The 19,622-nt window shown below is 40.6% G+C and overlaps 1 protein-coding gene across 1 annotated transcript in view; it reads left to right on the plus strand.

Moving 5' to 3' along the window:
- The window catches only part of LOC133089891 (zinc finger protein 474-like), a 64,709-nt gene extending 55,968 nt beyond the window's left edge, over positions 1-8,741 (plus strand). Inside the window, exons 3-4 of the mRNA XM_061188082.1 lie at positions 5,651-5,831; positions 8,565-8,741. Coding sequence (XP_061044065.1) covers positions 5,651-5,831; positions 8,565-8,716 — 333 coding nt within the window. The 3' untranslated portion in view covers positions 8,717-8,741. The remainder of the gene's footprint in view (positions 1-5,650; positions 5,832-8,564) is intronic.
- The last annotated feature ends 10,881 nt before the right edge of the window (positions 8,742-19,622 follow it).

The following is a 19,622-nucleotide window of genomic DNA, read 5'->3' on the forward strand; positions in this document are numbered from 1 at the left end:
TCCTGATCTTAGGGAAAATGGTTTCAGTTTTTCACCATTGAGAACGATGTTGGCTGTGGGTTTGTCATATATGGCCTTTATTATGTTGAGGTAAGTTCCCTCTATGCCTACTTTCTGGAGAGTTTTTATCATAAATGGGTGTTGAATTTTGTTGAACGCTTTTTCTGCATCTATTGCGATGATCTTACGGTTTTTATTCTTCTGTTTGTTAATATGGTGTATCACACTGATTGATTTGCAGGTATTGAAGAATCCTTGCATTCCTGGGTTAAACCCCACTTGATCATGGTGTATGATCCTTTTAATGTCTGTTGGATTCTGTTTGCTAGCATTTTTTTGAGGATTCTTGCATCTATGTTCATCAGAGATATTGGCCTATAGTTTTCTTTTTTTGTGACATCTTTGTCTGGTTTGGTATCAGGGTGATGGTGGCCTCGGAGAATGAGTTTGGGAGTGTTCCTCCAAACTTTTGGAAGAGTTTGAGAAAGATTGGTGTTAGCTCTTCTCTAAATGTTTGATAGAAGTTGCCTGTGAAGCCATCTGGTCCTGGGCTTTTGTTTGTTGGAAGATTTTTAACCACAGTTTCAATTTCAGTGCTTGTGATTGGTCTGTTTGTATTTTCTATTTCTTTCAGGTTCAGTCTCGGAAGGTTGTGCTTTTCTAAGAATTTGTCCATTTCTTCCAGGTTTTCCATTTTATTGGCATACAGTTGCTTGTAGTAATCTCTCATGAACCTTTGTATTTCTGCACTGTCAGTTGTTGCTTCTCCTTTTTCATTTCTAATTCTATTGATTTGAGTCTTTTCCCTTTTTTTCTCGGTGAGCCTGGCTAATGGTTTATAAATTGTGTTTATGTTCTCAAAGAACCACCTTTAATTTTATTGATCTTTGCTATCATTTCCTTCATTTCTTTTCCATTTATTTCTGATCTGATCTTTATGATTTCTTTCCTTCTGCTAACTTTGGGGGTTTTTTGTTCTTCTTTCTCTAATTGCTTTAGGTGTAAGGATAGGTTGTTTATTTGAGATGTTTCTTGTTTCTTGAGGTGGGATTGTATTGCTATAAACTTTCCTCTTAGAACTGCTTTTGCTGCATCCCATCCCAGGTTTTGGGCCGTTGTGATTTCATTGTCATTTGTTTGTAGGTATTTTTTTATTTCCTCTTTGATTTCCCCTTTTATGGCTGTTAGCATTTGCCTTATGTATGGAGGTGCTTCTATGTTGGGTGCATAAATATTTACAATTGTTATATGTTCTTCTTGGATTGATCCCTGGATCATCATGTAGTGTCCTTCTTTGTCTCTTGTAATAGTCTTTATTTTAAAGTCTATTTTGCCTGATGTGAGAATTGCTACTTCAGCTTTCTTTTGATTTCCATTTGCATGGAATATCTTTTTCCATCCCCTCACTTTCAGTCTGTATGTGTCCCTAGGTCTGAAGTGGGTCTCTTGTAAACAGCATATATACTGGTCTTGTTTTTGTATCCATTCAGCCAGTCTATGTCTTTTGGTTGGAGCATTTAATCCATTGCACTTAAGGTAATTATCAAAATGTATGTTCCTATTACCATTTTCTTAATGGTTTTGGGTTTGTTTTTGTAGGTCTTTTCCGTCTCTTGTGTTTCCTGCCTAGAGAAGATCCTTTAGCATTTGTTGTAAAGCTGGTTTGGTGGTGCTGAATTCTCTTAGCTTTTACTTCTCTGTAATGGTTTTAATTTCTCTGTCGAATCTGAATGAGATCCTTGCTTGGTAGAGTAACCTTGGTTGTAGCTTTTTCCTTTTCATCACTTTAAATATGTCCTGCCACTCCCTTCTGGCTTGCAGACTTTCTGTTGAAAGATCAGCTGTTAATCTTATTAGGATTCCCTTGTGTGTTATTTGTTGTTTTTCCCTTGCTGCTTTTAATATTTTTTCTTTGTATTTAATTTTTGATAGCTTGATTAATATGTGTCTTGGCGTGTTTCTCCTTGGATTTATCCTGTATGGGACTCTCTGTGCTTCCTGGACTTGGTTGTCTCTTTCCTTTCCCATATTAGGGAAGTTTTCAACTATAGTCTCATCAAATATTTTCTCAGTGCCTTTCTTTTTCTCTCCTTCTTCTGGGACCCCTATAATTCGAATGTTGGTGTGCTTAATGTTGTCCCAGAGGTCTCTGAGACTGTTCTCAATTCTTTTCATTCTTTTTTCTTTATTCTGCTCTGTGGTAGTTATTTCCACTATTTTATCTTCCAGGTCACTTATCCGTTCTTCTGCCTCAGTTATTCTGCTATTGATTCCTTCTAGAGAATTTTAAATTTCATTTATTGTGTTGTTCATCATTGTTTGTTTGCTCTTTAGTTCTTCTAGGTCCTTGTTAAACGTTTCTTGTATTTTCTCCATTCTATTTCCAAGATTTTGGCTCCTCCTTACTATCACTACTCTGAATTCTTTATTTGATACAAATGAATTCTTCATTTGTTTGGTCTGGTGGGTTTTTACCTTGCTCCTTCATCTGCTCTGTGTTTCTCTGTCTTCTCTTTTTGCTTAGCTTACTGTGTTCGGGGTCTCCTTTTCACATGCTGAGGTTCATAGTTCCCGTTGTTTTTGGTGTCTGCTCCCAGGGGGTAAGGTTGGTTCAGTGGGTTTTGTAGGCTTCCTGGTGGAGGGGACTGGTGCATGTGTTCTGGTGGATGAGGCTGGATCTTGTCTTTCTGGTGGGCAAGACCACGTTCGGTGGTGTGTTTTAGGCTGTCTGTGACCTTATTATGATTTTAGGCAGCCTCTCTGCTAACGGGTTGGGTTGTGTTCCTGTCTTGCTAGTTGTTTGGCATGGGGTGTCCAGCACTGGGGCTTGTTGGTCGTTGAGTGGAGCTGGGTCTTAGCATTGAGATGGAGATCTGTGGGAGAGCTCTCGCCGATTGACATTACGAGGGGCTGGGAGGTCTCTGGTGGACCAATGTCCTGAACTCGGCTTCCCCACCTCAGAGGCTCAGGCCTGACTCCTGGCCGGAGTACCAAGACCCTGTCAACCACACAGCCAGGTACGTGGGGAGCTTCTTGCCTTTTGGGAAGTCTGATTTCTTCTGCCAGTGTTCAGTAAGTGTTCTGTAGGAGTTGTTCCACATGTAGATGTATCTTTGATATATTTGTGGAGAGGAAGGTCATCTCCACGTCATATTCCTCCACCATATTGAAGGTCCTCTCCTTGCCTTTTCTTTTAATCCTCTGTTCCTCTTTTCCTATCTTTCTTTGGGGGATGGTTAACTCATCAATCTTTTAAAAAATATTCTCTCTTCTCATTGACTTTTTAGTTATTCCTCTTGGCATGACTTTGTACTTTAGTGGTTATTATAGAGGCTAAAACATGCATCTTTAGCACATCACATTCTATGTTTAAAAAATTACTTCAAGAAAAATCTAAGAATTCTATGACAATCTATTTCCAGTTTTTAGACCCTACAATTTGTGCTCTTGTTTACTATAACTTTACACATTAGAGAACATAAACTCCATTTTCTTTTGTTATTATTTTTCTTTAAAGAGCCCATGGTCTAAAGTGATTTTGTCGTATATATGTACAAAAATTAGAAACATTTTTTAAAATAGTGTTTTAATTTATTAACCTATTTGCATTTTATAGTGTTTTTCCATTCCTTCTTGCAGAACCAGATTTCTAGCTGATATTTTCCTTCAGCATTTATAATGTCTTTTAACATTTCTTGTAAATCAACTCTGCTGAGGAAATTCTTTCACCTTTTGTCTAGATAAAGACATCTTTAGGACTTCCCTGGTGGTCCAGTGGTTAAGACTCTGTGCTTCCACTGCAGGGGGCATGGGTTGGATCCCTGGTCGGGGAAGTTCCGCATGCCACATGGTGCAGCCAAAAAAAAAAAAAAAAGATGTCTTTATTTCACCTTCATTTTTGAAAGATATTCTTACTGACTATGGAATTTTGAAATGACTTCATAATTTTTTCCTTTAAGCATTTTTAAAATGTCATTCTCTTGTTTTCTGTTCTTCATTTCTTTTTTTTCTGATGAGAAGTCACCTGAAATTCTTATCGTTTCCTTATTCCCTTGTATGTATTGTTTCTGTTTGAGAGCTTTCAAGCTTATCTTTGGTTTTTAGCAGTTTTAGTAGTATATATCTAGTTCTGTTTTTTTGTTTATCTTGCTCGGATTTCTCTGAGCTTCTCAGATATGTCATTTTTAGTTATGTTCAATGCATTATAGTCTTTAAATTCCTCCATGGTAAACTACCCCTGCTTCGTACTTAGTGTAAGGCCTGGAGCCAAAGGTCTCCTCCTAGTTCTTCTACTACACCTTTAGACTCCTGTGGACTCTACATGCCTGCAACAGAGGGGAGTTCCCTCTTAGTGCTCCCAAGCCTCCCCAGCAGTATACTGCTCTTATCTGGGACTAGCACATGGCCTAATTCTCCAGCTTTACCGTCACATTTATGCAGGCCCTATGTTCCTGAATTGGTGAGCGTTTCTCTCAATGCTCCTGACTCTCTCCAGTGTTGGACTGTCACCCTCTGTTACTAGGTGCAAGACCCAGTGGGTGGGAAAGTTTCTATAGACAGGACCTATATGCTGCACCTCTGAAGGGTTCACACTCAGCTGTCCTGCCCTTATCTCCGTGGCCGACAAATGTTGTTTCTAGTTCATGTAAAGTTGGAGTGTGGGAGTTGTTCTCTTGTTTCTGCTGATCTACCCTCAAACTGAGACAGTCCTTTTAGTTCATTAGTTTACCTTGCAACTTTGAGTATCCAATAGGCTCAAAAATTATGTTTCTGCAGGCTATCTGATTTGTTCTCATTGTTTAGGTGGGAGAAGTGTTTCTTGTAATGTTCTATATCCTAGACAGAAGGGTTATATCCTTAACTCTTCCTTAGATTTGGTTCTCCCAGAAAGAAATGTTAAGAAAAAGATTTGAGTTCAAGTAGTCTGGGGGGAGGTGATCCCAGGAACCCCAATAGAAGTAGTGGGAGGAGAGACAGGGAAAAGAAGGAAGTCTACATAGTGTGTTAATGAGTAACTGTGATACAGTCCCACTGGGGACTTCTGGAGGACTGTATGGAAACAGCCTAAGTGAGCAAGCTGGGTCTTTATCCACCAAATCCCATGTGTAATTGATTAGTTGTCCTGCCTATAAGTGGAGTCTACGGCAGATCAAAAAAGGCAGAGACTCGCAGGTGCAGCAGAAATTTTATACATGAAGGAATGCGAGAGGGCACAACAGTGTCTGTTAAAAACTCTCTCTGTGCCAGTTAGGACATTTATTACTTTATTTCTCAGGCATATTGATGTACTGAGAGGATGATTCATACCTGATTTATCTTTGTATTCTCCCAGCATGGAGAAGAGTCAGAAGACAATCAATCGCTATTTATTCAATGAGAAAATACCTTTTATAAAGTACCAATATGTAAAATTCTGGTTAGCTCTTCTTCATTTCCTGTCCTCCTCCCAAACCAACATCCTTACTCCCCACCTCAATCACTCAGGTAGTATAGTTTATTCTCTTAACTGCCAAAAAGGTTAAACTCACCAGAATGGTTAGACTTTTTTAAAAATTTATTGATTTTTCTAGCTAATTTAAATGTATTATAATTTAAAAGTATAATTTCCAAACCTGAACTTTATCTAACAGATATTTTGTATTACTTGCAGCCAACAATGAAAAGGCATCCACCAACAGTTGTTTGCTACATTTGTGGTCGTGAATATGGAACAAAATCAATTTTCATCCATGAGCCACAATGTCTGAAAAAATGGCATAACGAAAACAACTTGTTGCCTAAAGAGCTAAGGAGACCAGAACCGAAAAAGCCAGAAGTCAGGACCATTACTGGTAAGTTTTTGGGAAAAAAAGACTTGAGTGTATAAGGGAAGACTTTTCTCTCTAAACTTAAAAGAGTAGAGTTATTCTTTTATTACCTGTTCAAGTAACTGAAATCAGTAACATTTACTGTCTAGGCTACAGCCAAATAGAAAAAACAGTTCCAGAATACCCGACCAAAGTGTTGTCTTCAGATGCTGAGACATAAAGATACTATATCCTGGCAAACCGTACAAGGAGAGGGACTCACTGGTATTTGCTATATTTCCCAAAAGTTACTTTCATATATTATCAAATACAAATCTTTAAAATTTTGTAGCTTAAAAAACCTTTGGGGACATCTGGAAACATGTTTTCAAATATGAATGTGTTTTAGTGTTCAAAGAGCGGGGGGACCAAAGTGAAATGCTTATAGGATCTGCTAGTCAGGATACACAATTGAATAAATTTGTCCATGTGTGGAAAAAGGGAAGGTGGGGACTGAGTGGGAGAGCACTGCCTTTCTAAAGGAGACAGCTGCTACCCAGTTCCAGCTGGTGTTACACTTAAGAAATTTAGCCTTAAATTTACTGTGATGTATCTTTCAATAATACAAAAGAAACTGGAAATCTAGACTTCTATATGAAATGTCCAGATTTTAAAAATTTTGCAATGAATACTTTGTAAAACACTGCACAGGCTATATGACACTGAAACTTCATAAACTGCCATGTGTGGTCGCATTACAGAGCCTTATGCTTACTCATTTAGGGTGAGAAAGAAGTATTTCAGAAAGTGTGTTTGCCATACAAGCTCAGGCCTGCTCATCATCTGCCATTGTCATTTTCTCAGTTGATCTCCTGATTCCCCTCAAAGGAAAACTATTCTTGGTTTTAAGAGAATCATTCAATTAATTGATTTTCTTTATGTAACCATAGATTTACATGTCCAGAAGGTACCTTGGAGGTCATTTAGTATCAGTTAGCCGAAAGCACTCTTGTTAGAGATGTGACCCAAAGAGACTTTTTTTTAACAACCCACAGAGTGGAATCTAGATTGTCATGATAAAGTTCTAAAGGCTTCCAGAACCCAACTATTCACAGTCCTTGCCTAAAGGAAGACTCTGCATGAAGGTGGGAAAAGAGCGCAAGATGAAAATATCCATCTACTGAAATTAGAGCATTTGCTCACAAAGAAATTGTTTACCTCTTTGAGACTGTCTTCCCATCATTTCTCATTTGGTGTCAAAAATCTATTTCCTTCACTTCTGATCTTTATCACTTTCTCTGCTTGAGCATGCTTATCACAATTCTAGAAGAGGTGAGAGAAACGACTGGTTTGGAAGCCCTGGAGTGTTTCCCATTCTGTTATTGGCTACAGATGGAAAAGGCAGGTCCTATAATTGCACTTTCTGCAGTTTTTCTCTTGGCTCCATGCTTTTGTTATTTCCGAAGGTGCCCTTCCTCTCTAGCCAAAGAGAATTCCCATGAACGTTTCCATCCCATGGACTTACTGTAGTCATAGGATTCAAATAGCCCTTCCTCCAGATTCAAAGTACAAGCCCTAAAACTTTTAGAAATGTGATGAATCATCTTCAACTGAGAATCAGTGAACACTCTGGATTTTTTGGGTCCATATTAAAACTCATATGAGTAAGGAGAAAGTCAGTGCCATTCTTTTTTTAACTGTTTTTAAAGCACTCAAAGTATACATTCATATCCTGCATAGAAAGTGACACTTCCTTTATCCAAGGGAGAAATACTAGGTTGTCCTGTTGTGCTGGAGTTTAATTTCCCACGGAGAAAAAAAAAAAGAAAAAGAACATGAGTAAGCTTGTTAAAGAATCTAAGGTTTGCTATGTTTGTGTGAACCACTAGATAGAAGTCATATGAGAATTGCCTGGGCTTTAATGAAGAAATATATGCTGTGAAAATAATTTTTTAAAAACTATGTGATATATTTTTGCATGTCTGGATACATTTTGGGGGGCCTATTTTGGGCAATTCTAAGACATAGTCAATTTAATGTACTAAAGCCATTCTATTTAAGTAAGGTTTATTAAAGTTAAATCCCACACTGTTTCTCTAAAATAAACCCATATGCCTTTTTTCCTATGCTCTGCCAATGGAGATTATATATCTCTCAGCTGCCTTTGTTGTTTTCTTAAGGACACTTTTTTTCGTCAGATGAACTATTCTGTTTGCATTCTTCACTTTAATTACTTAAAGAATCTCTGAGTTTACGGCCACAAAGAGATGATAAATTTTTAGGATATAATTCATCTTAAATTCACTCTCAGCTGTCAGATGTCCTCTAAAAACATTCCACTGAAGGATTACAGAAGAAGAAAATACAAATAAATGTTCTTTTCCTTTTGTAAGCTTATATTTAGAGTCAACTGAAAGAAAGCCAAAAGTTATATTTGCAAGATAATAATGTGTAAGCAAAGATGTTAATAATTAGTGAAGAATGCATATCACAACACATAAAACAATGTCTTCCCCTTTTTAAAATCTGAGGACTGAAAAACCTCTAGTTCAGAGCTAACGGTTCTCAACCCTTAAAAGACTGAGCAGCATTTTTTTTTTGGCAAAAGTAATACGATTTGTTTAAAAGCCTCAGTCAACAGGTATTTCCTGAAAATACTTTCCATAAAAAGTAGAGCATGGTTCTCCAGAATGAAAACTGATCCATTTTCCCATTTTCTTTTTCTTTTATTTTTTGTTCTTCTTTTTTTTTTCCCTCTGTTTTTCTTTAACTTTTCAGCCAAGGGTTTCTATGATCTTGATGCCTTAAACGAAGCTGCTTGGACAAGTGCCCAGAGCCAGTTGGTTCCCTGTAATATTTGTGGGCGTACCTTCCTGCCAGACAGACTGATTGTTCACCAACGATCCTGTAAACCAAAAGTCGCCAAGTAAAGCCCTTTCTCCCTACGAAATAGTTACAGGAATTAAATCCTTTGGAAAGAGCTGGGATATGATGGGGAGGAGGAAAAGGAGGGGAGGAGAGGAAACAAGGGAAAGTGGAATTGACCAAAGGCACGAGACGCCCAGCTCAGTGCTTTGGTGGCCTGGTGTGACCACTGTGTCACTGCTTTTAGCATGCAGCTGCGTGCGTGTGCCTTGGCACGCCGGGGCCTCGCATGTCACACGGTTGTCAGGCAGAATTACACGTGGCCGCGCCTCATCACAGCTGGCATTTTTATCTCCAGGAAATTTCAGAGCCAGTTGTTGCTGTTTTTCTTCTGGTCTGATTTCCTGAACAAGATTGTGAACCTCACACTTAGGACTATTATTCAGTGAACAGAGGCTTTGGGTGGTGACTTCAGGCAACTCTTTAGTTCCCGAGAAAAACTGGATTCCCTCCCATCCCTGCGCTTTCTGAAATAATGTGCCACTCCCTGCTATTTCTGATCCAGGGAAATGTTTTTAATTGAGTTAGTGATCAGGAATCTTCTTTTCTCTATAAAATTGTTCAACAGGAGACACATACAAAAAAAGAGCTAAGGACTTAAAGTACTAGAAACACACAGAACTCATACTCCCTTACTAATAGTGAAAAATGCTACAAGGAAAATTCAGCATCAGTGCCAGCCTCATATGTTGGGAGCCTCATATGCTGTGATGTGATTCATCACAGGGGTGGAAGCTAGCTCCCTCCTCCTATAGAAGAGGTCCAGCAAGAGTTCTCTCTGCCCTCCTAGGGACTTATAGGAGTTTTATTGTGGAGATCTAAAAGCCTGCCTGGAAGTCCTGAGCCTCCCCACCCAAGGGCCACGTACAGTACGTGGGTTGTGCAGATGCTCTGGATTTGAGTCCTTGAATGTGTATTCAGAGAGGCAGGCCTCCTGGGAGGAGGCCAGGGCCAGGGAGGTGCTCTGCCCAGGAAATTCTGCTCCCCTGGAGCAGCGCTGCTTCGCCTGGACTCCCAGCAGGTTTTGCTTAAGATCTTTGTTCATTTTATGGCTGACCTTCAGGGCCATTTTGGATCCACCAGGTTCCTGCAAACCTTGCATTCATGACCTTACACAGCACAGTTAACTCCAAATTATACAAGCAAATTTATCTGACCAAATTATAAAGGTTAGGTTAGGATAACTGTGCTAATTATTCGGGTTTTCCTGCCTGTTCCAAAGGAAGCAAGAGATGAACTTTTTAAAAAGTCTTTTTGATATCCCCAAATAAGATTAGCATCTTGTAAAGGATAGCCTTTAATGACTCCTACCTGATGGTTTGTTCTTTTATTTTGTTAACAAAAATGACAACAACATCTAATGTGTAGTGAGTGTACTGTGGGTCAGGCACCGTGCCTAGTGCTTCCTATATATCAGTTTATATAAATCTCACATCAACCCTACAAGTAGATAGTATCCTTATTTTACACGTGAGGAAACTAATACTTAGACTAAAATAGCAAACTCAAGGTCACACTGGACTTGAGTTAAGGGTTGGAGTCAGGAATCAAACTCAGGACTGTTGGACTTCCAAGCCCATAATCTTATCCATTGCCATTTGCGTGCTAGATACCACCATTAAAAAGATTAACTCCAACACAAATGATCTGACAAATGTCAGTTTTGTACAATGTTTAGTAACTAAGGCAAATGGGAATTTTAGCATGCTTGCAGTTTGGCTGCTGGTCTGGGTTTATCTTAAACCGAGGCAAAAACAAAAGTTTGAACTGCATTGTGTTTTAAAAGCTACTTCTGTATTCTGCTGATGTTCGGAAGTCAGACAGCAAGGGAAATAAAGCAAGAGTTTTGGCCTCAACTTTGAAATGAGTGGCCATTTGGGGTCATAAAGAAAGATTTGTGGGCCTTCGCTTTCAAAGCATGAGAAAAACAAAACAAAACTACTTTATCTGTAAGAATTATTAAATCTGAGTTCTTGAAGCGGTTGAAAAAGATGAGCTCTTGTAAGAACTGTGCTTCCACGGGGAACAGCTTGAGGAACGTCAAGGTGCCGACCGTGGGACTTCCACTTCTGGCTCCAGCTCCAGCTCCACCTGAGCCGGCCTGCAAACGTTACAGGGGACCATATCTGAAGCAAGTTCAGTCACAGTGACATCAATCCAAGGGCTCCCATCTTTCATCAAGGCAAGTCACTGAAGTCTCACCATTAATAGGACAGAGCTCACCTGCTCTCTGCCAACTGCCCTTCCCCCAATTTGTTCACATCTGTGCAGATTTTTGTACTCTAAAAAGGAAAATGATTTCTTTAACAGTGGTGGGCGCATCCATGAGCTTTGAATCTGAATCTTGTAATGGTTCCCATAGACAGTCTCCTACGTGATGAAGAGCAGATACTAGATGAAGGTACTTGGAGCTCTTACACTGGCTCAGGTAGGTATCGGCTTGGGATGCGATGTTATTAGAGGCATCGGCAACAATACAATTCCCTCTCTGCTCTGGCAACTGGTGCTGCACAATCTTTTATTGAAGTCCCCTTTAGTTGAGGTTATGGGAAGAATTCCAGGATTTCTTGATGCTCATTTGCACATTAAATTCACATCAAAGTTGCGGGGCATGTCTTATCAGAAGGGAACACTGGAGACAGAACAAGCCTGTCCTACTAAGGGATGTAGACGGGGAGACTCTCCTCCGGTGAGTAAGCATGGAGATCTGTTCGAGCTCCGTTGTGGGAGCTCCTCAGGTTGTGGGAGCTCCTCCTCATCAGGCAGCCTTGGATGTATTTCCAAGTAGGGTCCCAGTATTTCCAAGGATGGCTCCCAGATGACACTGCTTCAGCTTGGGGAATACTGGCCTGAGTCTCTTCACAAAAAAAGAAGGTTCTACTGACAAGCAGACCCATTTGTGAGCAAGGAAGAGAAAGAGGGCAGATATCCAAAGTCTTCCATCTCCTGAAAACCTGAAAACAGCCCTTGGTCTCTCTGTACTTCTGACATTAGCAGCATCTCTTCTTTACACCCTCATCTAAACCAACTCATATGGCTTTAATCCCATACCAGGTCAGGTCAGGAAGTTCAGCCCTTTCCTTCCCCAACCCTGTGGGGACCTTTCCCTGCTCTGGCAATGGACAACCTTCCTTTATCATTTATTACTTCCCTCCTGACTCTCTGTCTGGCCCACATGAACGGCCGTGCCTGTTTCAGCTGGCCCTGCCCACTCTCTGTGAGCACTGTGGCCAGAGATGGAAATGAGGTTTTCCTGCACTTGGAAGAAACAGCACACATGAGAGGCAGTTGAGTTTCTGGCGGGGGCCAAATTGGATGGTGTAGAGAGAATTACACCAGGAAAAAACACTGTTAATTTAGCATAGGATGGTACACTTTTTTTTTTTTAAAGACTATTGCTTTAGGTTTTTTTAATTTTTTTTTTTTTTTTTTTTTTTATGGCTGTGTTGGGTCTTCATTTCTGTGCGAGGGCTTTCCCTAGTTGTGGCAAGCGGGGGCCACTCTTCATCGCGGTGCGCGGGCCTCTCACTATCGCGGCCTCTCTTCTTGCAGAGCACAGGCTCCAGACGCGCAGGCTCAGTAATTGTGGCTCACGGGCCCGGTTGCTCCGCGACATGTGGGATCTTCCCAGACCAGGGCTCGAACCCGTGTCCCCTGCATTGGCAGGCAGATTCTCAACCACTGCGCCACCAGGGAAGCCCAGGATGGTACACTTTTATGCTTAGTTCTTTTAAATTTTTGTTATAAAAATATTCAATAGATAACACCTGTAGGGTAAAAGATAATGAAGTCTTATGTCCTCCACACCCAGACAAACTTAGCTGAAACCCCACTAAGGTTGAATCTGAATGGTCTAAATTTCAACTACTATTCTTTTGGGTATAAGAGGATGAAGGAGGTGGGGAGAGTTGCTGGGAGCACAAGATTGCAGAGTATCTCTGATAATGCCTTCTATTTCTACTTCTGGAAACATGAGATTAAGCCAGCATGGATATAAACCAACTGCAAGTAAGAAAGTGAAACCTGGCCTAGGCATCATGGGGGCTAAGTCCTATCATTGATTCATACTGATCACCTATAGACCAATGTTTTCAGATAATACTTAATTGAGAGTGTGTTTGGCAAAATAATGTCCCCAAAGATGTTGATACCCCAGTTCTCCAAACTTACGAATATGTTACCTTGCATGTTATGCTACCTTTGCAGATGTGGTTAAGGTTTTGGGCCTTGTAATGGGGAGAGTATCTCGGATTATCTGGGTGGGCCCAGTATAATCATGAGTCCTTAATAGTGGAATAAGAAGAAAAAAGGGTGCTTGAGAGAGATGGCAGCATAGGAAGGATTCAACAGTCTGTTGCTTGCTCTGAGATGTAGGGAACTATGTGCAATGACCAGAGAAAAACCTCTCCGAGTTAAGGGCATCCCCAGCAGACAGCCAGCAAAGAAACTGGAACCTCAGTCCTATAACCACAGGAACTAGATTCTGCCAACAACCTGAATGAGCAAGGAAACAGATTCTCCCCTGGAACCTCCAGAAAGGAACACAGCCTGCCAACAACTTGTTTTTATCTGGTGAGTCCAGGGTTGAACTTCTGACCTACAGAACTGTAAGAAAATAAATGTGTGTTGTTTAACCCATTGTTAATAATAATTTGTTATGGCAGCAACAGACAATGAATAGAAGAAGCATCCACAGGCAGACCTCAGAGATATTGTGAGTTCATTTCCAGATCACCTCAATAAAGTGAATATCACAATAAAGCAAATCACAGAAATTTTTTGGTTTCCTCATGCATAGAAAAGTTATGTTTACACTGTAGTCTATAAGTGGACAGTAGCATTATATCTAAAAAAGCAATATACGTACCTTAATTTAAAAAATGCTTTATTGCTAAAAAATGCCAAAACAATTACAATAGTAACATCAAAGATCATTAAATGCAGATCACTATAACAAATATAATAATAATAAAAAAGTTTGAAATATTGAAAGAATTATCAAAATGTGACACAGAGACATGAAATGAGCAAGTGTTGTTGGAAAAATGGTGCTGATAGATTTACTTGATGCAGTGTTGCCACAAACTTTTAATTTGTCAAACAAAACAAAACAAAAATGCATCTGCAAAGTACAGTAAAGCAAAGCACAATAAAACAAGGTGTACCTGTATGTGGCATAGGGTAGGACCCCCAAACCTTCTATTGATCAGAGAGATAGAATCCTCAACTCCATGTGGGACACTGGCCACCTCCACTGCTTGCATTAGTGAGAAGACACCATAATCAAATTCAGTAGGGCCAGATAGCCCAACAAAAACTGGCTCCAAGATTTGCTACCCACAAAATACCCAGCTATTTTACAATATGCACAAAATATGGATGCAAATTTTTAATGTTCTGTTAATATTTTTGATCATAAAATGGATTCTGTTCCATGTACACACTTGTTTAAAAAATAATAAATGGACAAATGCAGTTGAATTACTTGGCAGTTGACTTTTCATGCCAATGACCCCATGACCTTGTCCTACCCACCTGTCTGTCTTTTCCACGAGCTGCAGAAAGAAAATAACTGCATAATCTGAAATGGTAGAAGGTTACTGTTATGGGAATCTCTAAATAAGGTACTAGTTGAAAAACAGTCAAAATATCCGAGCACTGAAAATGCAGATAAGACTTAAACAAATCTCATCGTTCTCTTATGATCTTTACCAGGGCTTTTCTGAGGGGTCATGTGCGGATCTAAAAAGTAGGCTGGACCATCAAAGAAACGTGCTCAAAGTGTAGGGGAAGGGTAGAAAAAGCACCTGATTTGAGGACCGTCATTCAGCCGAATTATCAAGCAAGAAGTTTGCCTTCAATGCCTTCATCTCCCATCTTTGAACCTTCTGAACTCTTTCCTCCCAACCCCCATGAAGGTTTCTCCAGGATCCTGCTGTCCTGTCTTCTATCTACGACTGCCCAGACTTCTGTTTCTGTTGGAGAAGAAACTCAGGTGCTCCACCTTCCAGCTATCCCTCCATCTCTCCTAGACTGCCCATCCACATTTCTCTTCCTGTGTCCCTTTCTGGACTTTCCACTAGCTATTTCATTAGAAAGAAACTTGAGAAAGTCATCCACGCTAAGGTGTTCATGGAAGTTGATGGTTTGATGCTCTATCTCTCTCAGATGGTATGGTTATTTTAAAAAAAGTTTCTTAGAAGTATTATGTCTTTATCCAAAGTAATGAAGTCCATGTGGTGGAATCTTAGACAAAATGTTGGGATGGAAGTCAATAGGGCATGGGAAGCAGGCCTCTCCTTGACCTTTAGTGACCCTCATCATACCACATAGACCTCTGTTAACTCCACACCTGAGTAGAGACACCTCTGATAGGGTTTCTACTGACAGCTTGTATTAAGGTAGGCTAAGTGTTGTAACAAATAGACCAAAATATTCTAAGGGCTTGAATAAGACAGAATTTTATTTCTTGCTTTAAAAAAAGCCCTGGGCAAGTGAGCAGTATAGTGAGGCGTCCCTCCTTCGTGACATCATTCAGGGCCCCAGGCTGATGAAATCTCTGCCACTTGCAACATGTGACACACAAGTTGCCCTGGTAGGTCCTCTCCTTTCAGCTCATCCACGAGGAGAAAAGAGCATGGAGTCACCTATTCGGCCTAGAAGAAATGCTCATCATTCCACTCACATTCATGGGCTAAATCTCAGCCACATGACTGTACCTGAGTGCAAGGAGGTCTGGACATTGTGTTCTCACTGCCACAGCAGGAGGAAGAGGTGACCAGGGATTTGGGGGAATAATTAGGATTTTCTGGCATGAGCTCAAATCTCTTCCTGGCTTCTTGTTAGGGGACCACTTTCCCTTTTGTGGGAAATTGACAATATTTGGGCATAAACCTCAGAGGACAAGAAATTATTCTTGCCATCAAGGCAGGCAAGGTTGGTAAATTAGGCCCCCCAAAAGATAAAACTTTAAAAAATTATAGCCATTTTCACATATCAGAAATAGCAGCATTCAATATTTGAAGGAAAGATTGTTCTTTTTTTTTATTATTTGAGGAAACACTTTAAAAGGCATTTTCGATATGCAAAGTTTAGTCTCATAAGGGTAGTTGGGGCAAAGAAGAACAATTTTGCAAAAGAATGTGAATGGCCCCCTTTACAGTGGACAAAGCTCCAACTCTGAGGAAGTATCATTGAGTACACTGGTTTTTCATCCTCTTGTTAGAGACTGACTAAAAAGAAATTGGAGTTTTGGGCTCAGAACTAGGTCAAGGGGAGCTCCCACCTATGTGACGAGGGACTGAAACCATGGCAACATGTCAGCAAGACAGCAGGTAGGGGGCGCCCTACATTGGGACAAGGCTGGTGGACTTAGGAGCAGCAGTCACTGCTGCCGAATTTTAAATGTCCCTTTCCTGCACTCTAATTCTCTGTTATCTTCGAGCCTTCACTTTGTCTTATTGTTAGCTGTGCTGGGGTGTGGGGTGGAGCTGTGAAATAAGAGAGGAGCCAATGTCTACACATGGACAACCAGACCAAGGAAGCCCTTGAAGCCACAAGGAGCCCCCAAGCAGCAGTCAGGAGCAACAGATGGCAAGCAACAGCCAAGGCAGGTGCATAGTCTCCAGGAATCCTCAGAATCACCTGAGGAGAGGACTGGGATTCCTGACATCATCTATGAGCGACTTAGATCCTGGTTATTCGGCTAGCAAAGGGGTAAGCAACCCTGGAATGCCAGAGACCGTAGGTATATGGTTAAACGTGCTTCAGTAAAGCATCAGTGAACAACACAGCACTGCATGTAACTGTGACAAGTGGTGGTACACAGGTTCTGACTCTTGCAGCCAAAGCACATGAGGGAAATGACATCTTTATGAAGACCTCAAGGCAGAGGGAGTTCAGAGCTGGCCCTGAAACGATGAACAGGTAGAGGCAGCAGTGGTGCTAAAGGACACACGAGGGAAGAAACTCACAGAAACTGTGGTCTACTCCACATCCCTGTAAGCAGCCTCAGGGCTGAACACTCTGTACAATACCAGTATCAGCATTTTCCAGGTGAAACACAGTGGGAAGCTCTATATCCTTTATGGGTTTTTCTAAATTTAATTTTTATTTTATATTAGAGTATAGTTGATTTACAATGTTGTTATATCCTTTATGTTGATGGGTGACTTCACCACAGGAAAGACAAGTACAGAGCTTTTAGACTATGAGATCAATTCATACAAGAAGTTATCAAAGTTAACGGCTGAGTTACTTGTTCTGGATAAAGGTATTTCTCTTCCTCTTTTTAAACATGCTTCCTGCCCAACTTCTGTCACCAATGTGGTATCTTCCAGAGATGAAGAACCCAGATCCAGAAGGTGGTGAAGCATTAGCACAGAGGGTTAGAAGCAGTCCCCATATATAGCTGGGCAAACAGGGCAGGCTTGGGAGGGGCTCAAGAGCAGCCCTATTGTGCGGGGAGATGATCTAGGAGAGCAACAGTGGACAGCAAGTGAGAGGAACAGCTGAGCAAGGACGAAGGGCATGTGCAGGATTTGTGTGCAAGGAAGGTGACGGGCAATGACAAGGCAGAGACCAGGGTGGTCATGGATTTATTCTTCCAACCCTGCAACTTGAGGTAGGTGCAAAGCAAATCAGAAGAGGTGTACAGTTTTCTGTTTTTGTTCAGGAGGGCACTGGACAAGATGACATCTAAAGGAAAAATGAGGGTGAGTGAACACAAAGGGTAGGAGGGGTATAAATCTGCTTTTCCCATTTTGTTCCCACATTTGCCTTTTCCTCCTTTTCATCCTGTCACAGTATCACTGTCTCTGGCCCCCAGTTCCCTTTCTCTTTCCAAGCAGGCTCATTTCGCACAGCTCCAGCAATGAGCATGCTCTGCCAGAAGAGGACAGCATTGGGAAGCAATGAGAAGAGTCATCCTCACTGCGCAGGCACAAGTCTGGCCAGGCAGAGACAGGGTCTGGTTTTCTGTTTATTCTAGCAGCAAACTCTGAAATAAACATGAATTTATCCCTGAAGTCATATCAAGTGACTCCTTCATCTCCCCCGCTCCCAGCTTCTTAAAAGAATAATCATAAATATTCAGGGTATAGATACCAACTTGGCTTCATAACAGGCGATGTTTCAGCCAGTTTTCTGACAAAACTTACATAGAATATTGAATGCAAATTTCTAGATATTGTGAGTAATTCAGGCCAAAGAGGCACTTTGCTTAAAGTATGCTGGCTCTTATTATGCAGTTGGCAGGTTGAATTTGTATTCTACCCATTTTTTGTTTTTGTTTTTTTTTAATGATTGCACAAGTCACTTATTAACTTTCTCAACACATATTTCTTGAGCACCTGTGAGGTGTCATGGTTGCCTGGACAAGGCAGAGGTACATAAACAACCAGGTGGTATAGATGGATGATGTGGGATTGAAAGAAACTGGATTTTTGAAGAAGGAAGAGAAAGTTCTAAAAAGTGAAAGCAATGGTGAGTACAGACGACACCTGCCCCATCCCCAGGCATTATGTTATATGGGATATGGGGATCTGACAGTGTCCTTGGGGGACAGAATAGAGTTAGTTAGAGTAAGAAGAATTTTTTTGAATATTTAGAGAAGAAATTGGGGATACAGGTAAAAACAGGTAAATTACAGATACACTGCTGATAACAGAGTATTAAGGAATAAAGAAAGGGTTTGAGGTAGGAAACACAAGCGGCCTCATAAGTGTATAATCGGTGTATCACATGGAGCACCACACTTAGAAGGCCCCCATGCTTGATTTAATGTCTTGTTTTTACCAGCAGGAAATTCTTACTAATTTTTGAACAGGAGATCCCCATTTTCATTTTACATTAGGCTCTGTAATTTGTGTACCTGAAGGTGGGGGATATGTGGAAGTTTGGGTAAAACAAGACTAGGGAATTTCCAGATCTGTCTGTGGATAAGAGTTTCCCTGATGCTCTGGGAAGCTGGAATTTCTGTTGGTGTTGAAAGCACACAAGGTTGTAATTCCCAATGATATAAATACTGATGGTCTTTTATTTATTAATTTTTAACATATTTATTGGAGTATAATTGCTCTACAATGGTGTGTTGGTTTCTGCTTTATAACACAGTGAATCAGCCATACATATACATATAACCCCATATCTCCTCCTTCTTGTGTCTCCCTCCCACCTCCCTATCCCATCCCTCTAGGTGGTCACAAAACACTGAGCTGATCTCCCTCTACTATTCGGCTGCTTCCCACTAGCTATCGATTTTACATTAGGTAGTGTATATATGTTCATGCAACTCTCTAACTTCATCCCAGCTTACACGTCCCCTTCCCCGTGTCCTCAAGTCCATTCTCTACATCTGCATCTTTGTTCCAGTCCTGCCCCTAGGTTCTTCAGAACCATTTTTTTTTCAGATTCCATACATATGTGTTAGCATACAGTATTTGTTTTTCTCTTTCTGACTTACTTCACTCTGTATGACAGACTCTAGGTCCATCCACCTCACTACAAATAACTCAATTTCATTTCCTTTTATGGCTGAGTAATATTCCATTGTATATGTGTGCCACATCTTCTTTATCCATTCGTCTATCGGTGGACACGTAGGTTGCTTCCGTGTCCTGGCTATTGTAAATAGAGCTGCAAAGAACATTATGGTACATGACGCTTTTTGAATTATGGTTTTCTCAGTGTATGTGCACAGTAGTGAGATTGCTGGGTTGTATGGTAGTTCTAGTTTTAGTTTTTTAAGGAACCTCCATACTGTTCTCCATAGCGGCTGTATCAGTTTACATTCCCACCACCAGTGCAAGAGGGTTCCCTTTTCTCCACACCCTCTCCAGCATTTATTGTTTCTAGATTTTTTGATGATGGCCATTCTGACCGGTATGAGATGATATCTCATTGTAGTTTTGA

The sequence above is a fragment of the Eubalaena glacialis genome, chromosome 4, assembly GCF_028564815.1.
Source record: "Eubalaena glacialis isolate mEubGla1 chromosome 4, mEubGla1.1.hap2.+ XY, whole genome shotgun sequence".
Classification (NCBI taxonomy): domain Eukaryota; kingdom Metazoa; phylum Chordata; class Mammalia; order Artiodactyla; family Balaenidae; genus Eubalaena; species Eubalaena glacialis.